General features: G+C 56.6%; 1 protein-coding gene across 1 annotated transcript; it reads right to left on the bottom strand.

Moving 5' to 3' along the window:
* Positions 1–380: 380 nt before the first annotated feature.
* On the bottom strand, positions 381–9,786 carry LOC141949097 (chloride intracellular channel protein 2-like). The gene is made up of 6 exons (XM_074882317.1): positions 9,571–9,786; positions 4,525–4,634; positions 3,976–4,101; positions 2,797–2,903; positions 2,191–2,372; positions 381–2,015 (listed from the first exon to the last, which is right to left on the bottom strand). Exons 1-6 carry the CDS (start codon positions 9,625–9,627, stop codon positions 1,854–1,856), a joined length of 744 nt encoding a protein of 247 aa, XP_074738418.1. The 5' UTR covers positions 9,628–9,786; the 3' UTR covers positions 381–1,853.
* Between the last annotated feature and the right edge of the window lie 698 nt (positions 9,787–10,484).

The raw sequence follows: 10,484 nt of genomic DNA, 5'->3' as shown, positions 1-10,484 counted from the left end.
CCAGTGGACCTCCAGGACCCACGGCAAGGCAGAGCTGCCACCGTGGCCTGTCAGGGACATGCTGGCTGCAAGCAGGAGCCGAATAAACCCCTCGCACCCAAGCAGCTTCTTGTGGTTACTCCATCCCCACACTGTGCAGGTCCTGCACCCTCCCTGCGTGGTGTGGGCAGGTCACAGCGCATGTGCCATGGGGAGGGGACATCTCTCCTGCAGACAGGGCAGGGGTTGCCATGTGCATCCCAGTGACCCAGGGCGGCAGAGGCTGGGGGCTACAGCTTCACTCACATCTCAGAAGGGTTTCCACCACAGGGAAGCCTCCTCCACCCCCTGCAGCACCCTCCCAGTGGCCTTGGCCCATGCACTGACAGTACACAAACAAGGCATATTAAAATATAGTTTATTGCTGTTCTTAGTTTAAAAAACCCAAACAAACCAAAACCCATTAATAACAAAACCAGTCCCCAAACCCAGTGCTATCAGAGGCAGGCTTGTGAGAACACACCTTTTAGTGCAAAGAGGGAAGTGGCAGTGAGGGCTGGAGAGGGGGTCTGCCGTCACCATGTCCCTGCAGGACCCACCACACTCACTGTACAGTATTTTTTTTGCCCATGGGGCTGGCTGGGGAAGGCTGGCTGAATTCACAGCCACTGGCAGGAACCCTTGGGGGAGCTGAAGGTATCAGATGGGGGAGGATGGGATGTCATGGCTGTACAGAGCAGCTTTGACTCCTCTTGCATCAGCAACACTGGACAGGAAGGCGCAACACTGAGCCTGGGAGCACCAAACCTGCCCATGTATCTCCTACAGACCCAGCACTATGCAAAGCAGTTTTTGCCTGCTCTCTTAGGCTGTCTGGTACTGGGGTGTGGAAACCAGATAGATGCCCTAACCCATGCCTCCATCTCCCAGTCAAGCGCCTGGGGAGGGGGCGGTGGAGCTGGAGCTGCACATGACTGCATCTCCTGCAGTGTCCTGCAAGGCAGGGAGAGGTTTCTGAGCCAGGCTAGACCTTGCAGCCAGCAAAATGTGGCCCTGGGTGCTGGCACACATGGGAGGGATGCCCTCATCCTCAGCCCTCCATCCTCAGCCCTTCATGAGTTCCTGCACCCCTCCTTCCCTCCCACAGCAGGTCCTGGCACTTTCATGCCAGGCATCATGCCCAGTATCATCCTGCCCCCATGCCCTAATGGGGAGTTAGACACACGTTACAACTCTCTAACAGTGAGAACAATTGGTCACTGCAATGAACTACCAGGGGCAAAGCCTTTTGGTGTCTTCAGATGGAGCCTGGATGCCTTGGTGGAAGAGAGGGCTTGCCCAAATGCAGACTGGAGGGTGTTCTGCAGCAGGGCGACTGGGCGAATTCAAACAGCTCCAGCCCAGGTGATCCACTGGGATCCCGGACACCTTTTCCCGAGCCTATGGGATGGCTGGGACCTCATGGGGCTGGCAGAGCAGAGCAGCTCCAGCAGTGGATGGGGAGGCAGGGCTAGCCCAGCTGTTTGGGGAGGTCTCACCTCTTCCACCAAAGTGACGCTGTGGAAGGCTAACACTCAGCTTTTCCCATGATGCCATGAGATCCATTTTTGGGGAGTAGGGATGCAGTTGCCACTGCAGCCATGCAGGGACTGGTCCATACACACTGATGGCGCACGGGGGCTGCAGCCAGCCAATGGAGGAGGAGGAGGGAGCTGCAGGAGGCTGTGAAGCAAGGTGCTATTTCTGAAAGGTGGGAAGTAGCGATGCCATAAACCCCCTCCAGTCCCTCCCTCAGCCAGGGTTTGGTTGTGTCAGGACTGTGGAGGTGGGGGACTCGGCCAGGGGCAGTGCTGCTGGCACACCCCACAGTGGGGTTAGGTCATCTTCCTGGCGACGCTGGCATAGGTGTGCTCTATCTCCTCGTCTGCAGGACACGTGTGGCTGAACTCATCACAAGCATAGGCATTGTTGAGGTAGCGCCAGACACCCGTCATGTCCGCTGGGATTTCAAAGTCACGGTACTTTTTGGCTGCAATCTAGAGAGGAGAGGAGGAGGAGGCTGAGACTTCCCAGACCTGGGGAAGATTCTCTCTCTGGCTTGGGGAGGGGGACAAATATGGGACCCCCGGCCCCCTGTTTGCATCACCCCACCATGTCACCCCCTCTTGGAGTGGGTGCCCCCACCTTGGCTCTGGGAGCCAGTGTGTTTACCTTGATGATATGCAGTTTGGGCAGAAGGTTGCAATCAGCCAATGTCAGGTGGTCTCCATCCAGGAATTTCCTCTTGGAGACGGCGATGTCCTCCATGCTGTCCTGGTCAATCTCCTCGGGGAGAGGAGTGTTTAGGTAGACATCCAACCGCTGGAACTCCCGCAGCAGGGCCTTCTCGAAATCTGGGTGGGCAGGGAAACAAGTGCAGTTAGCCTGATGTCCTGGGCTCCCAGCACAGCCCAGGGCTGTGTCAGAGTGGCCGGGCCTCTCCCAGGCTTTGCATACAGGGAGAAAGCCCTCAGGGCTACACCCGTGCACAGCACTGGACCCTGGCCAGAGTCTTTGTCCCCAGGGGATGCCAGCAGCATCACCCCACGGTCCCCTCCAGGACCCGCTCTCCCAGGCGCCTGCACACACAGCTTAGCACTGTTGAGCAAAGGCACTGCCTTGACCCTTTCTGTTCACTCCTCCACTTGCCAAGTAGGCTTTGGTGGGGAAGGCAGCAGGAGCCCTAACCTGGTGGCAGGATTTGCCCACAGACAAAAGCATCTCTGCCCCCACAGCATGGCAGACCACAGCCCTGCAGCCCCCACCCGCATTTCTTACTGATATTTGCTTCCTTGCGTGGGTTCTTGATGTATGCTGAGAACTTGGCAAAGATATCACTCCCCACGTCAAAGGACTCCTTGTACTTGGGGCTCAGGTGTGGATACCTTTAAAGAGACACTTGTGTCAGTGCAGGCAAGGATGGAGGCAGAGATTCAGCTGCATGATCCTCAGACACATCTCCCGGGCTATGCTGTCCAGGTTTTGTACTGGAGGATGCTGGTGATATTCAGCTGCTTGTGGGAGAACAGCGATGCTTTAAATTACTGCAGCTGCCTCCTTGGGAGCTGTGTTATTTTGGGTGTTTGTAGGGGAAAATCACAGGGTAGAAGCTCTATGGTTTGGGGACACTAGTGGCAGCAGAGCCCCAGAGCAGAGCTCTGCCTGCAGGCAGCTCTGTCCCAGCCCGGAGGATGCGTGTTGGCACGGGAGGGGTCTGGGGAAGCCAGAAGCTCCCATGACTTCCTCAGGAACAGTCTCTTGTTTGCTGATGCGTCCCAGGGCGCACTGCAAGGGCAGACACGTCTGAAGAGGCGGATGACGAATGCATTTGAAACTTCCTCTTTTGCATGCAGCGGGAGGGCTTGCGGCCGCATGGGGCACAGGGAGGGCTGGCTTGGCGGGCTGTGGGCAGTGCCCTGCATGAGCTCAGGGAGGGCTGCCCCCCTGCCTCGGCAGCCCTTTGGGCCAGCTGCACTGCTGCATTCAAGCAAGGGCGTTTGCTTTTGCTCAGCTGAGCACACCGGATATGAGTGGGCAAGGTGGGTCCAACGTTCCCCCTCTGCCTCAACACTAACTGCCACGGCCAGCTGCAAAACCACCAGCTCCCAGGGGGTCCCCGTGCCTGCAGGGACCTCCCAGCACTCTCCCTATCCTCCCCAGATCTGCTTGCGCCAAGGGACCGGTGCATTTCCTCCCATTGTTTTCCATCCTATCCCAGCCCGGTCCCCTCACAGCCCAACCCACCGCCTTCTCCCAGGGACGCAGCCCTTCGGCATCACAACCGCTGGCCCTGCAGAACATGGCTCAGGGTGCTGAATGGGGTGCCAGCCTCCTCCCCGAGCTGCTCTCAGGCACCTCCTAGCACCCTGCCTCGGTTTCCCAATCTGCCGAGCACTACGCAATGCCGCGGCGTGCCAGCCAGGCCCTGAAAGGAGGAAGAAGCAAGTTTGCAATTACGTGGGTGGGCCCAGGGTCTGCTCCAGGAACTCCTCGATCTTAATGAAGTCTGTTTTCAGCTCCCTGTTGAACAGCAAGAAGGGTGGGTTGGTGCCCGGTGCTAAATCTTTCAACTCTTCAGGTTTCCTGGAGTGGAGAAAATAAGTGGGTTCAGAGCCTGCAGCTTGTCTGCACCCACCAGCTTCCCCAGGGTGAATGGACAAGGCTGAGGTGGATGTGTGGGAGGGAGCACAGGACTGGGACCATCTCCACTTGCATGCTTTGCTGAGTTGGGGGTCTGAGAAGTGCCTCACAGCCTCTCAGTCTGCCCTGTGGTGTCTTGGACTCACACCCACATCCAGCATGACAGGGCATCTGTGTGCCATGCACGTGTTGGTACATGGTTAGAGTTCTGTGCTGGCCCACCCCCTGCACCCCACGGCGTGATGAGCAGTGTGCAGGCAGCTCTGTCCCTCTCACCGTGGCATGCTGGCTGCGAGCAGGAAGGAGGGAGGGATGAAAGTGCTGATGGGGGAGCTGGCACGTGGCTGAGCCATGGTGCCATCTCACCTGGTCATGTCCACTGTGGTGACGTTGAACTTGACCCCTTTGAGCCACAGCACCATGAAGAGGCGCTGGCAGAAGGGGCAGTTTCCGATGTTTTCTCCATCCAGACCAGCCTGCCAGAAAAGCAGAGAAACAAGGATTTAACCCATCGGCTGAGCTCACCCAGACCAGATGGGGATGCCTGGGGGTGGAGACCCACCAGAGCCTGTCTCAGGAGGAAGGCACACGGTGGGCTTGGCCTGGCACCCAGCACTGCACGCTGTAGGGAGCCCATCCCGGCACCAGGGGCTCAGCTGTAGGATCCCCTCCCTGAGCCATGGCCCTGCTGCCACAGGAGAGCAACAGAGAGCATCCTCAGGATGCCCCGGGGTCGGATCTTTCCCAGAAATGTGAGATAAAGCTGGGAGGAAGAGGAGAAGGAGGCAGGGGAAGGACATGGAGGGTGATTGCTGATGGATGGGGAGGAAGGGAGGGTCCACTTGGCTGGGAGGCCAGGCTGGGGAGGGCGGCAAGAAGGGAAATGTGCTCATGTTTGCCAGGAAAAGAGTGGTTTGTTTTCGTGTGCTGTTAGTGTCTGCCTCCAGATTTGTGTTCATTTAACAAACCCAGGCGTGACTTCCCTGGGCTGATGATGGCCAAGAACCACCCAAGCAGCCTCCTTGGCCCTGGGGAAGAGAAGGGGCTGGGGGTGGTGGGGCTGTGCAGAAGTGGATTCATGCTGGCATTCCACCCCACATCGGTGGGGAATGGAGCCACATGTCAGCTCCTAAAGCTTCACTCATGTGCAGACAGTCCCTTTCAACCCATCTGCATGGACACGGTCACAGTATCTCAGCACTAAGGGGGCTGCTCCATGACCAGGGTGGGGTCAAACAGCAGTGGGGACACGGGAAAGCGAGGAGCTTTGACAACCTGCCTGAGTCCCACCAGGGCTCCCTCATCAGGGTCTTACCCAGATAATGCCTATTCAGCAATCCCAAGGGAAAGCAGCAGCAGGTAGAGTGAAGCCCTTGCTATGCAGCAACTGAAAATATCCTTTGCAAAAAGGACTTAAACCCCTTATCAGGAGTTTGGTCAAGAGAAATGGGGCAGGTTCCCCTCGGTGCATGAAAACCGGCACAGATGCTGCTCAGAGAGGGAAGTTGCGCTGTGGTATGAGAGCTAAAATGGCTCACAGGAAATGACTTCTTCAAGAGAATTAACTGATTCCTCAGCTGCACGTGAACCATGGTCCTCTGGCGCATGTGGCAGTTCTGCCATTGCAGGGAGGAGCAGCACAGCTCACACCAGCTCCTTCATGGAGGGATGCTGCGCCCATGGAGCGGCTTGTGTCAGTGCGTGAGCCCCAGTGGGACGACTCATGCCCCATGGCTCTGCACTGAGCCTTGATATCAGCTGGTGAACTGTGTGAACTGTGATGAGATTTGAGAGGATCTGGTGGTGCAGAAGTCAAGTAGCAGCAATAACATCCAAGCTGGGCAGCTGGAGGTAGCTCCAGAGCTCGCTTGCACCTTACTGGGGCCCCAAAGTCAGGATGGATGAGGATGCTTCATTAGCAGAAGGTGCAGAGACCTGTACCTGGCTCGCCTGGACTGGAGGTAAGTGCTACAAGTCGCCTGTCTGTATCTACAGGTACCCAGAAACCTGTGGACTTTGGAGTGCTCAGCTTCTCCAGGAGAGATACACCAGCCTCAAACTCACCCTAAGGCAGATGGTAAACTGATCAAAACAAAACCCTGACACTTTGAGTGGTCAGCTGAAGGTGATGGTCTGCTTTTCCACTACGCCAAGACTTTTTAGTCCTTCCAGAGGAATGAAAATTACTTTTAACCATTATTTCCTGTGCTCATCTGTCATGAAATGATGTTTCTGAGAAAGGAAATGGGAACTGAGAAATGTACTGATTCTCTGGGATATACCCATAAATGAAGCTGAATTCACACACGAATCTTTTTGCTGACTGTTAACAAGAAATGCTCCTGGGGAGCTGCTGCTCAGGAGAGTCCTGTGTCAGCTTATAACAAATAAAGCTTCTTTGGTAATGGATAAAATTGTGTATCAAATGTCCTGTGAGGGAGCTGGAGGGGAGAGTCAGAAAACAGTCACGAGGGTGACCTGCTGCCATGTAAACGGGGCATCTCTGCTCCCCTTCCCTTCTCCATCATCACTGGCACCTACAAGCCAAAACTAATGCCACCCTTTGGAGCATCTCCAGCACCAACGGAAGGTGCTTTTGTGACTGCCCAGCATGAGGACCAATGCTTTCCTCCCCACTCTCCTGAGATGGTCCTTGCTGGTGGAAGAGGAGAGAGCAGCCAGCCGGCTGTGCTCCCCTTTGCTTTCCTCACTCAGCACAAGGCTGGGAGTGAGGGGGCTTAATTGGAATTTATCTTGTTGGCCCCACAGGAGCTGTTGTGCTGAGCCAAAGCAGCGAGCAGCTCTGGTGGAGTTGCACGAGGGGCAACGGTGGTACTGGAGGGGACAGTTGGGTGGGTGGGATGTCCCTCACTGGGGCTGCTCTGGGCTCAGCCTGTGCTTGCCTGCTTCAGGCTTCTCTGTGCTTGTCTTGTAGCTCTTGCCTCTGAGCAGCTCAGGCTGGTTTTCCCCCTTGTCTTTTAAAAATAGAGACGTGGGGAATTTTGAACCAGAGCGAATTGATACTCAGGATGGCCTTTGCAATAAAAAAAATTAATCCAGGCCCATGCTAGGATGCTCAGAGCCAAATCAAAGGAAGCGGAGGGCAACTCCACCAGTGTTTGGGCGCTGTCAGGGGGACACCGGGTTCTGGCGTGGCCTTGCTTGCACCCACGTGGCCATGGGGAGAGCCCTCCAGGAGTCAGGGGATCTCAGGTGAAAGGGGCTAGGGGGGACTCGTAGTCACACACCCTCCCTCCCCAGCAAAAGCCAAGCAGCATGGCGGGGAAGTCATCACTCTTCACTTCCCTCTCTGAAGAGAGCCTCTTTCCCTGTTCTCCCCAGGCTGCAGCAGGGACCAGGGCAGGGGTGCAGAGCCCACAGTCCCCCCAAAGTGACTTTTCTCATTCTTTTCCCCTCCAGATGATGGATAAACCCAGTGTAGGCTAGCCCAGCATCTCCAGGAAGGTGCAGGTTTTTAGCCCCAACTCTTTGAAGCCTCACAAGGCTGCATGAGGCATTAAAAACCTCAAAGTTACTTAGCAGTTCCTGTGGTTTCCCCCTCCGTGAAACAGTTTGAAACACAGTGGGAGGAGGGAGCAGCTCTGGGTGCTTGGGGCACTGCTAAGTGCTCAACACCCACTGGGACCTGCCCATGGTTTCTACAGCCACCCTGAAAGCTGGGAAGCAGTCTTGGGGGCAGTTAAATGCCTCTTGGGGCTGAGGGGCAGAGCATCCTCCCAGGGAGGGAGAGCCCCCACAGTCAGTGGGACGATGCTCTCACCAGGACCACGACAAGCTAAGAAATTGCCAGCCCTCTGGGGATGATCCACCCCAACCCAAAGGTGATGTGGGAGCTGCTTCATACCCTCCCTGTCCTTGCCAAGTTCACTGAAGCATTTACCAGAGTGAAAGCCAGGCCAGGGCAGGGTGCCGGTAGGCACTTGTGGGAGCACCAGTTTCCCCCGTGATTTACAGCTATCGTGGGTTACACCAGCAGCCACGGCAAACATATATCAGGGCAAACCCCAGCCCAGAAGAGGTGCGAAGTGCCAATGGCATGGGAGAGTGCCGTCTGCAGCCAGGAGCTGCTGTGACTTCAGTAAAACTGGGTCCTGAATGGTAGAAGAAGGATGCGCAGCATCAATTTGTGTGTTAACAGACAAACCAGCAGGGGTTTTTTTGTGCTAAATTAAGGCGTAGGGGAAGTCCTGACGATGCTGCTGCTTTGTTTTCTGTTTCCCTTCCTTCTGAAAACCCCCTTGAACATGCTGCCACCATTGCAGTCACTTCATGTATCATTTTCCTCTTCTCCCCAGCCATCCCAGGGAAAAAGCAGTGCAAAGAAGAGAATTCAAGACCTGAATTACTTTCACCAAGAAAATACACTTGTCTGGATTCAGCTCAGCCAAGCTCGGTGCCTAGCAAGCACCACTGTAGTCACAGTTTTGTCAAGGGGATGGGGGAGATGCCTCCCGCAAAGGTTCAAATAATCCTTTCCAACACATATTTCCAACTGCGTCCCAAGCAAGGCACCATGCGATGCCCAGCACTGCTGGGTGCCTGTGCCAGAGAAGCTGGTGCCTCTGGCCGAGCACCACCGTCCTTCTGGGCAACCAAGCTGCCCTAGGAGGAGAGGGAGCAAAGCCCACAGGGCTGAGAAGCTGTGGGGAAATTGCCCTTAAAAGTTCAGAGGCATTGCTCCCCCTGGCCACTTGACAGCATGTCCTGGGGCCCCACCGGCATCGCTGCTGGCACACACAGTTACCAGCCACCAGCTACAGCTTCTCTCTTTCTACACCCCACATGTCTGCTGCAGATAATTTGAACTCAAGTGTTAAAATATTCCAGGGGAAGTGTTTGGAAAATTGCTTAACAGGGGAAAAAAAAAAAAAACTTCCAGTGAATAATCCCCCCAGGCTGCTCTGCAAAGCCGCCCCATCCCGCCCACATGTGGGAACCCACGCTGGCTCCCCAAGCCATCCGCTCTCTGTTTCGCAACCCTGGCTCGCAGGAGAAGCTGAAGTGGCTGCTCTCAGCCCTCCCGCTTGCTGTTCCCAGGCTGGGGCTTGTCTTATCTGTGTTTCAAGAGGTACGTGTGTGCCTGCTCCTTCCTTACACCAGCTGCCAGCAGCCCCATTCCCCGGGGTACACGACCACCACAAGACCAGGGCATCTTTGAGGATGTTGGGTGTGACACCCCACCAGTCCCTGCGCCACCGCGTGCCTGGTCCCCTCCTCTGGGCACCCACTTAGCCAGCCTTCATGACCAGCGCTCCCAAACTTGGTACCCATCTCCAGCCTCCCAAAAAATGAAGACACCCATGAATTTCCACTGCCTACGCCCAGCTGGACCCTGGTGAGGATGAGCCTGCGGGGAACTGCCAAAGAGCAACCATCCCCCCTGAGACCCACCTTCACAAACAGCTCGATCTCAGGCTCCTTGGTGGCGTTGTGCTGCCGACTCTCCATCCTGGCAGCGTGGGGAGGGACTGCAGGCTGCTCACTGCTGTGGTGAGTTGATGCGTTCTTTGCAGAGCTCCAACAGGGGAGGCTTTCAGAGGGCTGGTGGTTCAAGCACCTCGGTTGTGCTCGCGCCCCGCGGAGGGCTGGGGCTTGCCCTTTCCTTCCTTTTGAAGCGGGGAGGAGCGATGGGGTGTGCTCTGGGACCTGCAGGCGGGGAGGGGGAAGCTGTGGGGCCTCCCAGCTGTGACTCAGCATGGGTCTATCTGGACATGTTCACGGGTCCCCTTCCAGTCTATCGCAATCGCCCAGGCGCTGCTCCAGTGCCTCCGAGCAGCGGGCTGGCAGCCCCGGCAGCCCTGGCACTGCTGCCGTCACCTCCCAGCTGGGAGCGGGGAGTTTTGCAGAGGAAGCATCTCGCTTGCTGCCCCTCACGCTGCTCCAGTCTGGTCTTGCCCCTTCACCATCCTCTCACCCTCACGCCTGGACACTGGTGCCCCAGGGCTTGCCATTTCTTTATCTCTTTGGGGTGAACCGAACTGACTTTCAGCTGCTGCACCATGATGGGTAGCTGCCAGGAAGGAGGGTACAGCTCCTCTCCCTACCCAGTCTCCCCAGGTGGGCTCCTCTGAGCACCCCTCACTGCAAGGAGCAGGGGCTGAGCAGGGTGAGGGTTCTGGGAAGCCGAGCAGAGCAGCCTGGCTGCCTGCCACCAGCTCTTTGCAGCAGGTCAAGCGCTGCCAGAGCACAGACCTTGGGCAGGAAGGATTGCAAAACAACCAGGGAGAGAAAGCAAAGAGGCTGGAGCATGTCAGGATGCAGTGGGGAATCCCAGAGCACCACTGGCAGCAGCCCAGCCAGGGCAG

The sequence above is a fragment of the Strix uralensis genome, chromosome 13, assembly GCF_047716275.1.
Source record: "Strix uralensis isolate ZFMK-TIS-50842 chromosome 13, bStrUra1, whole genome shotgun sequence".
NCBI classification, from domain to species: domain Eukaryota; kingdom Metazoa; phylum Chordata; class Aves; order Strigiformes; family Strigidae; genus Strix; species Strix uralensis.
This window is presented reverse-complemented; position numbering and strand designations above follow the sequence as displayed.

Bases quoted from the DNA above. Each gene is read 5' to 3' on its own strand.
- LOC141949097 (XM_074882317.1), bottom strand. From the start codon at position 9,627: ATGGAGAGTCGGCAGCACAACGCCACCAAGGAGCCTGAGATCGAGCTG. The intron at 2,373-2,796 runs GTAAGAAATGCG...CTGCCCACCCAG, and splicing joins ACGCAAGGAAGCAAATATCA to ATTTCGAGAAGGCCCTGCTG. The intron at 2,016-2,190 runs GTAAACACACTG...TCTCCTCTCTAG, and splicing joins CCAAACTGCATATCATCAAG to ATTGCAGCCAAAAAGTACCG.